The following is a 10,785-nucleotide window of genomic DNA, read 5'->3' on the forward strand; positions in this document are numbered from 1 at the left end:
GGCTTGACATGGACATTACCAAAGGAAACAGAAGATACATAACTCTACGTTTTGTAGTAGCTTAATTACTAGAACATAGGTAACTTTCAGGTAATCAAACCAGCATAAGCAAAGTAAATTTTGTGGAACCATTCACATCATAAGAACTGGGACTAAATCACTCTTTGTTAATGTGCTCATAACCATGTGATCTTGATATACAAAATTTATGCTATCTGGACCAAATTTGGTTCAGCTCAATGTACCTGCACCTCATACTTAAATTAGCTTAGGAGCTACGAAAAAGAATTTCTTACATATCGATAATATCCAATGACATACATACTTGATACCTGTTTGTTCAGGTAACATATGAAAGAAACTGTTATTCTGACAGGTTGATACAACAATGAGTGAAGTGGGGAATTTTTCAATCCCACTGAAATAGATTTCATGACAAAGATGGATCGGACCTGTTGGAGAAAAGACCCAGGAATTGCAATACATATTAACACTTTTTCTCATTGGAAAAAAAAAAAAAAGATATGGATCAGTCAAACCTGATCAAATAAGAGATTAGGCATGGCTTTTTCTAAGCATCTGTAAAGTAGCATGGAAGCAAGCCTCTGTTTAATTAATAATCATCTATTCCTGTGGTATGCTAAAACAATAGCATGACAACCAGTGCCAACTGGGCTTTTGCTGGGAAAAGAAAAATATGCAGAAATATTACTGAAAACTGTGTGGGATTAGCGGGTGATTAAAGCTAATGTTTCCATTTAAGGGACACCAGAACGACAGCAAGTACATAGGAATAATGTGCATTAGAGTACAACAAGAAAATGACTTTAGGGATGCTACAACTAGGGCTCTGGAGGATTTGCAGTCATGATACTAAGTGAACTGGTTTTCCAAGTTCAAACTGGTATATAGTGACCTATATTGAACTGGGGCTTGCTGCAGCGGTCACACCTCTTAGCAAGCAAAGAATTATACACACACACCATTTCACTCAACTGCTCCAATTTCACCCTTGTGCTCTAATACTAGCACTCATTATTCCTACCTTCTCTATGACAGAAACTGGAAGTTTGTTAAAATTTGGGCTTTCATAGCTGATATAATCAAACTTATATAGAAGACTCTATTTCACAGATATGCATGATAAAGAATTACAGATTAACATTAGTTAGTACTTAGTAATACTAGATATTACTTTTCAAAAAATTTTGGTTCCTCAAAAGGATTATTTAAAATGTTAGAAATTATTGGTGGACATGGTATTACTAATAGGTCCTTTTCAGAAGCCTGGGATGTTGATTATCTTAAACCTATGCCCTCCACAGAGTGGACATGAAAGGGATTTGACCTGATATGAACTATCATGGGGATTGATTGGATTTGAGTTTAAATGGTGGACGACAAGCTACTCTGTTTGAATCGAGGATAAGCGAGACCTGGCTTTGAGTGAACCGACTTAATCCCTTTGTAGTTATGGTTAGATATATTCATGCAAAATACTAATGCTAGGTTCATATTAGATCAATTCATGTGAACTTGCTTCCATTGCACAAATCTTATCTCGAGATTTGGCTGTTGGACATCAACTTAACTGTTTGCCATTAGTTTTCATATAATGGCAGAGTCTGAGATGGAAATGTTCTGCGATAATAGGCTTTTAGCTTGGTTAAACTGATTTTCAAGTCAGATACCTTCCTTGAGCTGATGCTAATCAACTTGACAATTCTCATCAAAGAAGGGATGATTCCATGACAAACAGTTTTTGTCGTACTGGAGCTCCTTGATTGGCAACATTGGTGATGAATGGTATTGAAAGATTGGTCCTTCAAGAGATCTCCATATGCTGTTCTGGTTCCTCTTTTTTGTTTGTTTGTTTGTTTGTTTGTTGGTTGGTTTGTTTTTTTTTGCAATTTATAAATATATGCCCAGTATTCCCTTTTTTTTTTGCTTTCTGATGCAACAAGATCATCACCTGAAATCTATGCGCGCAATTGTCAAGTAGCATCCATAAAGACCACAAGTCAATTAGAAACTCTCCTAAGAGCACTTGAGAACAGTAACAACAATCACCAGGCACCTGATTTCACTGGCGTTCTGCAGTTACATGGAATAGAAGAAATGATGGCATGAAAGAAACAAATGTTTGCTTGATTTATTTTTGTTTCTCTCTGCACAGGTGTTTACTACCTCTAGGAAAAATATCCGTCAAGTTGGTGCCTGCTATCTTCAGACAAAAAAAAAAAAAAACTCTCAAGTTGATGAACAGATATGTTGACAACTATAATCTTGCACTGGATACTTAATAGATTAGCATAAGTTCTTGTAGAGATGTTGGGTACCAGGTTGTGATAGTGTTGTTTGTCTACACTAGCTTTAATCTCAGCACCTAGGTTCTAAGGTTGCGTTTGGTGCATTGCCAGGCAATCTTAATCTGGATTACCTAGTTGCAATCTGGATAGATTGTCAGTAATATTGATTACTGTATTCGGTACATGCAGATAATGTTGTAGTAAAATTAATGAAAATCTTGATTGACATGTTTGGTATTATAATCAGATTACTGGTAATGTAACATCAAATTTTCAAAATACCTTTAAATCAAATTTATTAAAAATCACATCCCAAGCACAAAATTTTCAATTTTTCAAAATAAAAAAATAAAAATATATTATATATTATATTATATATAGGGTAAATTAGCCAAAACTCTCTGTTTGAGTTTAAACTTAAAAGTAGCTCTCCAGTTGAGTTTCACTTAAAAGCAGCTCCCCAATTGACATAAATGACCAAACTGCCCTTGCAGTTATAAACCAACACTAAAACAACACTGTGATATTAGAAAATAGTACTGTCTTATTATAAAGTAATACTGTCTTAGTGTAAAACAATACTGCCTTATTATGATGTAAGAGTATTACAAAATAGTACTTTCTTATTATAATACAGTACTGCCTTATTGTAATATAACACTATTATAAAACAGCACAGTTTTATTATAAAACAGTACTGCCGTATTATAAAACAACACTACGATATTAAAAAACAGTACTGCGTTATGTATTATAAAACAATACTGCGATATTAGAAGATAGTACTGCTTTATTATAAATTAGTACTGCGTTATTGTAAAACAATACTGTCTTTAGAAATGGAGAGTTTTTTTTAATTTATGTTTGAAATGGAGAGCTATTTTTAATTTAAACTTAAGTGGAGAGCTACTTTTAATTTGAAACATCAAATCAGAATTTTTGTTTAGTTTATTATTATATATATAATATATAATATATTATATTATATTATTTTTTTTCCTTCCTTCTCCTTCCCTTGCATGCCACAACCCCCCAAAACCTCAGCTGCTCCACCTCCGGGCCCCCGGCCATTCGCCCTCGGCCCCCCGACAGTCGTGTCTCCGACATTGCCCCTGGCCCTCCGACCGTTCGCGCCACCCCCTGCACCATCCCTTGGCCCCCCGACAAACGCACACCTCGCACCCTCCACAGTCGCCTTCATCATCACCTTCACCCACTCACACTGTCGGTCCCCTGCACCCCACCCCCCATGGCCCCTCATGCTGCCCCTTAGCCACCCGCACCGCACGCCAGCCGCTCGCGCTGCCCCCACAGCTCCTCGGTGAGGCCTACACCACCGTGCTCCCTTTTTTATTGAACGGCCAGCTGCTCGCACGGCCCCCACAGCCCCTCAATGAGGGCTATGATGGCAGCTCGCCGATGGGCTGGCTTCCGGCTACTGCCGGCCGAATTTGTAGAGGAGGGTGCTGGTTTTGGCCCCTCCTCTTTCTGCTGCCTATCGTGAGGAAGAAGACCGAGGGATTTTTTGAGGATATTTTTGTCCAAAAAAAATATTGCAAGATTATCAAATATATGGTAATCTGGATAACCACCTCTCCCTAAGGTAATCTGAATTGCCACTCTAGATTACCAAGGCAATCCAAATTGTCACTTAAAAAATATATCAAATACAATAATGTGGTGTGCTCATGTTAAATTGCCGGCAATCTGGATAGATTGCCCGCTTTCAAATGCAACCTAAGAGATTCCAGATATAGTATGATGTAATGGCTGGCAAAGTGGAAGGCCAAGAACGAAGGAAAAAGATCAAAGAACAGAGTAAGGTCCATGAAGTTGGAAGCGGGATTTTGAAGATTGGCATTATTCCTTGCAATCACATGAATTTTGTATCCACAAGCTTGCTTACATTTTTTACTTGCATCTCAAAACATGAACTTACATAGGTTCATAAGAATATTAGCAACAATGGAAGGGTTATTTTTCCCTATGTGATACTAGGGTAGCCTTTCCATTTCATTGTTTCTTAACTTCTTATGATGGTGAGACGAATAAATGTAGTATTGTGACAACAAGCTGATAACCATGGTCAAGATGATCTCTGCTTCAGAGAACAGGGCGCCACAGTTTGCATTGGTACATTTAAACCAAAAAATCTGCATTACAACATGAAAGGAGAGTGACAATTGTGTTCCTTTGAAAAAATATATGCAAGTTGTGTTTCTCTTCAACTGAACCTGAGATCACCACTTTTAGTGTAGAAAAATGGACTCTGGTATTTAATTTCAGAACATCATTCCAAGCATGCAGGACATCAGAAAAGCTTATGATTGATAGGACCGGATTGAAGACTCTACACTTGCTTCAGCTTCTTCGGATTGTAGGTATTGATGCATCTTTTAACGGCCTTTCTGTTACATTAGACCTAAATTGGCTGTCATCAAAGACTCTACGCTAGCTTGAGCTTCTTCGGATTGTAGATATTAGTACATCTTTTAGCGGCCTTTCTGTTACATTAGCCTTAATTCGGCTGTCATCAAAGACTCTACATTAGCTTGAGCTTCTTTGGATTGTAGTTATTGGCACATCTCTTGGCGGCCTTTCTGTTGCATTAGACTTAATTCGGCTTTCATCGAAGACTCTACATTAGCTTGAGCTTCTTTGGATTGCAGATATTGGTGCGTCTATTAGCAGCCTTTCTGCGGCATTAGCCTTAATTCGGCTGTCTGAGCGCTGTTGACCATTTTCTTTTCTTCTACCAAGTACCAGGCGCTGAAATACAGTTGCATCATAAAGGCCCCGGATAATGATACCATGTTTACTTATGGTTGTATCTTATATATATATATATATATATATATATATATATATATATATATATATAATGTCCATCTTTGATGAGTTTTGCTTCTTTGATTGCATCCTGCTTACAAGAGAATGAAAATGAGGCTTCAAGGTTAGCTGCTACCAGATAAATACCCCCCACCCCCCATATGATCCACATCTACCTTGCTTATTGGGCGAAATCTGAATTTAAAATAAGATGTATCAAAATTTGAGGATTCTCGGTGTTTTCCGATCCTTTCTTGGTTTATGCCTTATTCTTAGCTAGTGCTACTTCAAGAATGATAATCTAACTCTAAACTTAAAATGACATCGATAGAAAAAACCACCTACCAAATTTGCTTGCAGAAGCTCGAATTCATGCAAGCATGATCTACTCCTCGTCGTTGCTTCTCTTGAATCGAAAGTGTACAATTAGAATGGAGGATGTTAGGATTTGACGCCTCGAGATTCAGTCCACATTGAGCCCACAGCGAGGTTCGCGACGAAAAACGGAGTCCAACGATACCAAGATCATCCAAAACGGAACTCGAACGGAGAAGATACGAGCTTTCGAAGTCGGCATGAGATCCGAGACAGCGGAGGACCGCCAGCGGCCGGCGGCGGGCCGGCGGAGTGGCGGCAGCGTGGCCCAGGTGGGGCCAACGTGCGACCCAGGCGCGCAGCCCAGCCCATGCACGGGCGTGGCCTAGGCCCAGGCGCCTTGCCTGGGCATGTACCCCAATCCATCGTGGATTGGGCGGTCTACGGCTGGGCTTGTGGACCGCATGGGCATTTTCCATGCGTTTTTCATGGTCCACGGTACTATTCTATGGACCGATCGTGATCGGACGGCCCAGAGAGTTTTCGATGATGATCCAATGGTTTGGGACCTTAATTGGATTTGATTAGGACTCTTAAACCTAATCTAATTGAGTTTTAGCTCTATAAAAGGGCCTGAACAGTGAAGAAGGATGTGGGTGATTCAGTTTTTTTGCTGAGGACGCTGTGCGGAACCCGAGAAGAGAAAGAGAGAGGCGTGAGGCCGCTGAGAGATAAGGAGCAGGGCTCCTGGACAACGAATGCCGGGCACTTCAGGGGTTCAAGGGGGTCTTCCAAGAGAGAGAGCTTTTGTGAGGAGAACTTCAGGTGAGAGAGAATTGGGTGTACAAGGGTTGAAGGTGATGTCTCCTCTTGTAAATTTTTTTTTTCATAGTGAAGTTTGCATGTCCCATGGAGACAAGCCCTTTTGTAGCTGATCCACGTATTTTGATTGTTTTGTTTCTTCCTTCTTCCTGCTGCATCGCGTGGTACTGAAAAGGTCTTAGGAGGTGGTGTCCTGGCCAGACATCCACCCAACAAGTAGTATCAGAGCAAGGCGGTACAAAGACGCAGATTGTAGCGATGGTGAGCAAGACTGAAGATGGAGAAGACAGGAACAATCAAGATGGAGATCAACAAGTTTGATGGTAAGAGCAATTTCTCCTTGTGGCAGGCAAGGGTGAAGGATGTGCTCATCCAACAGGGGTTGATCGATACTCTCTTGTACGATGAGAAGCCGACCACCATGGAGGTGCGGGATTGAAAACGGCTACAGATGCAGGCGGTGAGCACCATCTGCATGTACCTGGCGAATGAGGTGGTGATACATGTACTGAGTGAGACTTCTCCGACGGTGCTATAGTCGAAACTCGAGGAGTTGTATATGGCGAAGTCTCTCACCAACACTCTTTTCCTCTGGAGGCAGTTCTACCAACTGTGGATGACTGAGGGACAAAGCGTGCAGGAGCATCTAAGTCACTTCCAGAAGATCCTCACCGACCTCCTCAGTGTTGGCGAGAATATTGAGGAGAAGATCAGGATATTGGTTTTGCTGGCGTCGCTTTCTCCTTCGTATGAGTCCTTGGTGACTGCTCTTCTAGTGGAGAAGAGCACTATCAAGATGGACGAGGTCACCGCGGTGAGAACCCGACCTTAAGCTCAGGTGGCGGTAGCTCAGCTTTGGTAGCTTCTGGAGGAGCAAGAGACGGTAGACGGAGCGACAGGAGATCGCAACGAGGGCGGTCCAAGTCCAGGAGGGACTTGAGCAAAAACAGATGTTACCGGTGTGAGGAGTTGAGGCATCTAGCTAGGGATTGCCCTCAACTCAAAAATCGAACGGTGGCTGCTGTAGCGACGACCGGCAGCGATTCAGATGGAGATGTCCTGGAGATATCTGATGAGGTATCTATTTCTTTCCAGTAGTGGATATTAGATTCTGCATGCCCCTATCATGTATATTGTAGAGAGGAGCAGTTTGACTCCCTGGAGAACAGTGAGGGCACTGTATATCTGCCAGATGGATCGAGCTGTGCGATCATAGGCATCGGGATGGTCAACTGGAGGACACATGACGGTGCAGTGAGGAGATTGGGGGAGGTCCGATACATACATAATTTCAGGCAGAATCTTATCTCACTTAGCAGATTGGATTCGAGAGGCTACAGGATAGTAGCTGGTAGAGGAATCCTGAGGGTGCTACGCGGCGATAGGATTGTGCTAGAGGGAAAGAAGGGGAACAGAGGACATTATTACCTGGCAGAAAGCTCAGTGCGAGGTGAAGCTTCGGGAGCCAGGTGGAGCTTTGGGAGCGAGGTGGAGCTCCAGGAGGCGGATCGGACACGAGACAGGAGACTGGAGAGGACGAGAGGCGACGTCGCAAGGTGAGATTCCTATTGCCGCAGGACGATGCCCCAAGCAGATCTCAGGTCAGGAGGAGCACAGCATACGATGGAGATGGGATCGAGCAGCCTGGCTCGACTCTCATGTTTATCCATCCATAATCAGCAGGCGATTGCCCCAGGGCATGGGGGTGAGGAGATCTAGAAGCTCTCGGAGTTTGGAGGAAGCCGAATATCGAGTCAAAGTGAAGATTGTTAGGATTTGATGTCTCGAGATTCAGCTCACATTGAGCCTACAACGAGGTTCGCGATAAAAAATGGAGTCCAACAAGATCAAGATCATCCAAAATGGAGCTCGGACGGAGAAGATACGAGCTTTTGAAGTCGGCACAAGATCCGAGGAGGCGGAGGATCGCCAGCGGATGGCGGCGGGCCGGCGGAGCGGCGGCATGAGGCCAATGCATAGGATGCGCGACCCAGGCAGGCGGGCGGCCCAGTCGGGCGCACGGCCCACCCCGTGCATGGGCCCGCGCGCGGGCGTGACCCAGGCCCAGGCACCTTGCCTAGGCCTGTACCTCGGTCCATCGTGGATTGAGCGGTCCACGGCTGGGCCTGTAGACCGCGTGGATGTTTTTCACATATTTCTCACGGTCCACGGTACTATTTCGTAGATCGATCACGATCGAACGGCCCAGGAAGTTCTCGATAATGATCCAACAGTTTGGGGCCTTAATTGGATTTGATTAGGACTCTTAAACCTAATCTAATTAAGTTTTAGCCTTATAAAAGGGTCTGAACAGTGAAGAAGGATGTGGGTGATTCAGTTTTTTTGCTGAGGATGCCGCGCGGAACCCGAGAAGAGAAAGAGAAAGAGAGAGGCGTGAGGCCGCTGAGAAAGAAGGAGCTGAGAGAGAAGGAGTATGGCTCCTGGACAGTGGACGCTGGGCACTTCAAGGGTTCAAGAGGGTTTTCCAAGAGAGAGAGCTTTTGTAAGGAGAACTTCAGGTGAGAGAGAATTTGGTGTATAAGGGTTGAGGATGAGGTCTCCTCTTGTAAATTTTTTTTTTCATAGTGAAGTTTGCATGCCCCGTGAGGGCGAGCCCTTTTGTGGCTGATCTACGTATTTTGATTGTTTTATTTTATTTCTTCTTTCTTTCTGTTGTATCGCATGGTACTAAAAAGATCTTGGAAAGTAATGTCCTGACCAGACATCCATCCAACAGAGGAAGAGAAGACTAGACACATCAACCTATACTAATACATGACACACTTGTAATAAGCCAAAGAAGGAAGTTGAGTGACAATCCGAACAATTTATTTGCCACCTACCATTTCATCGTATATAAAGTAGTATTACCGAGCGAGAAGAAGGCACCTAATCATCCATCCTTGTGATCTTTACCCAGGGGCTTAAGCAACAAGTAGGTGACCCCCATTGCGACCCACCCTCCGATCAGCACCCTCATCGCCGACGTCCTCACCTGAGACCCACCCAAATAAGCTCCTAGTCCTCCAAACGCAGCCAGAGCAACCGATGTCACGATAGCAAGCACCAAAAGCCTTATCCAATGATGGCTAATGAAAGCGCTCGACAGGAACGGCACCAGTGAACCGGCCATGAACGCAAGCCCCGAAGCCGCCGCCGCCTTGATCGGGCTTGGCAGCGGCTCTCCATCATCACCTTTGCCGACTTCCCTGCTTCTAGCTGCTGCAATTGCTCTCATCATCGGCGACCTCCCCGCTGACAGGCCGGACAACGCTAGAGGTGGTGATGCAGCTGCTAGTATTGCCGGCGACGGCGGCGGTGGCGGCGGTGGAGTGAAGTTTTTAATAGCTGAAGCCATGGCAGTCTGCTCGACTGACTTTGTTTTTCTTCCTTCCATTTCAATGTCTCTTTGCATGGATACAGACACGAACTCGCCGACGGTCATGCTGAATGCACCGGCGACGGCGCCAGCGGCCCCGGAGACTATCATAGACCGCCGATCCTCCTTGGCTGATCCAACTCCAAGCATGAGAGAAGCTGTGGACAGTAGGCCATCGTTGGCGCCTAAGACTGCAGCTCGGAGCCACTGAGCTCGCTGTGCTCGTGTTTCCTTCTCGTCGCCGCCATGAGGTTCATCAGGCACCGAGAGCTTACGCTCGGAGCGCCCGTTGGCAAGCTCTGCTGCTTTCATGGTGGTGGGAGTGTGGCATTCTAAGGCAGATCACACTCCTTATGCCATATATTTTTTAAGACAACACAAAGGCAAACTACAATTACGTCATCTTTGTTCTTTTCTCCATTTCTTTATGTTTTTTTTTTTGGTTCAAGTAATCGTCAGTTTTCTTATATATATTTGCATAAATGATGGTCGAGATTTTGTATAGAGATTTGATAATTGCTGGGTCGAGAAATTTAAAGCATTTTAGCTGCTTGATGGAGAGCCGGCCAAGTGCTTAGTAGTTCACGTGCGCGGTTCCAAAAGAGGAGTAGATGATGTCGAAGAAAACTGCGGAACATTTCTTGTGAATGTCCCTGTCCGTCGGACACAATATTCTCATGGGAGAGAGAATTTATATTTTTCTGTGGAAGATAATGAAGTAATTTTATTTATAAACCAGCAAACAAGTTTGTAGACTACTAACTGCACCCTTCAATTGAAAAACAGGTTCTATCTTCCAAGTTTGGAGGATTCTTCCTCAATTTCAATGTTGGATGGAGATTCTCTTTTATAGAAAAACCCATAAGTAATGAGCTACAAAATGGGAGTGGCTTTCTCTCAAATATCCCTAACCCTGACCCCTTAAATCTTGGGAACGGTAGATTCGATGCTAGGTTACTTGGTCTAATTACCAAAAATTTTTGCCAGCTTGATAAGCTAGCACACCCTTTCAGCTTTTTTCTGAAGGTACATTGGGAGCTCAGCTCTCAATGATCTTAGGAAATCACACCCAAAAATATTAGTTCTTGCTTATATAAGAGATGAAAGGGAGAGATAAACCCTGATCGACAT

The 10,785-nt window shown here is 43.6% G+C and overlaps 1 protein-coding gene across 1 annotated transcript; it reads right to left on the minus strand.

Annotated features, from left to right (window-relative positions):
- Positions 1-8,947: 8,947 nt before the first annotated feature.
- Positions 8,948-9,971, minus strand: LOC105053281 (vacuolar iron transporter homolog 5). The gene has a single exon (XM_019853226.3). The coding sequence runs from the start codon at positions 9,964-9,966 to the stop codon at positions 9,169-9,171; it is 798 nt and encodes a 265-aa protein (XP_019708785.1). The 5' UTR covers positions 9,967-9,971; the 3' UTR covers positions 8,948-9,168.
- Between the last annotated feature and the right edge of the window lie 814 nt (positions 9,972-10,785).

The sequence above is a fragment of the Elaeis guineensis genome, chromosome 10 (genome assembly GCF_000442705.2).
Source record: "Elaeis guineensis isolate ETL-2024a chromosome 10, EG11, whole genome shotgun sequence".
Lineage (NCBI taxonomy): Eukaryota > Viridiplantae > Streptophyta > Magnoliopsida > Arecales > Arecaceae > Elaeis > Elaeis guineensis.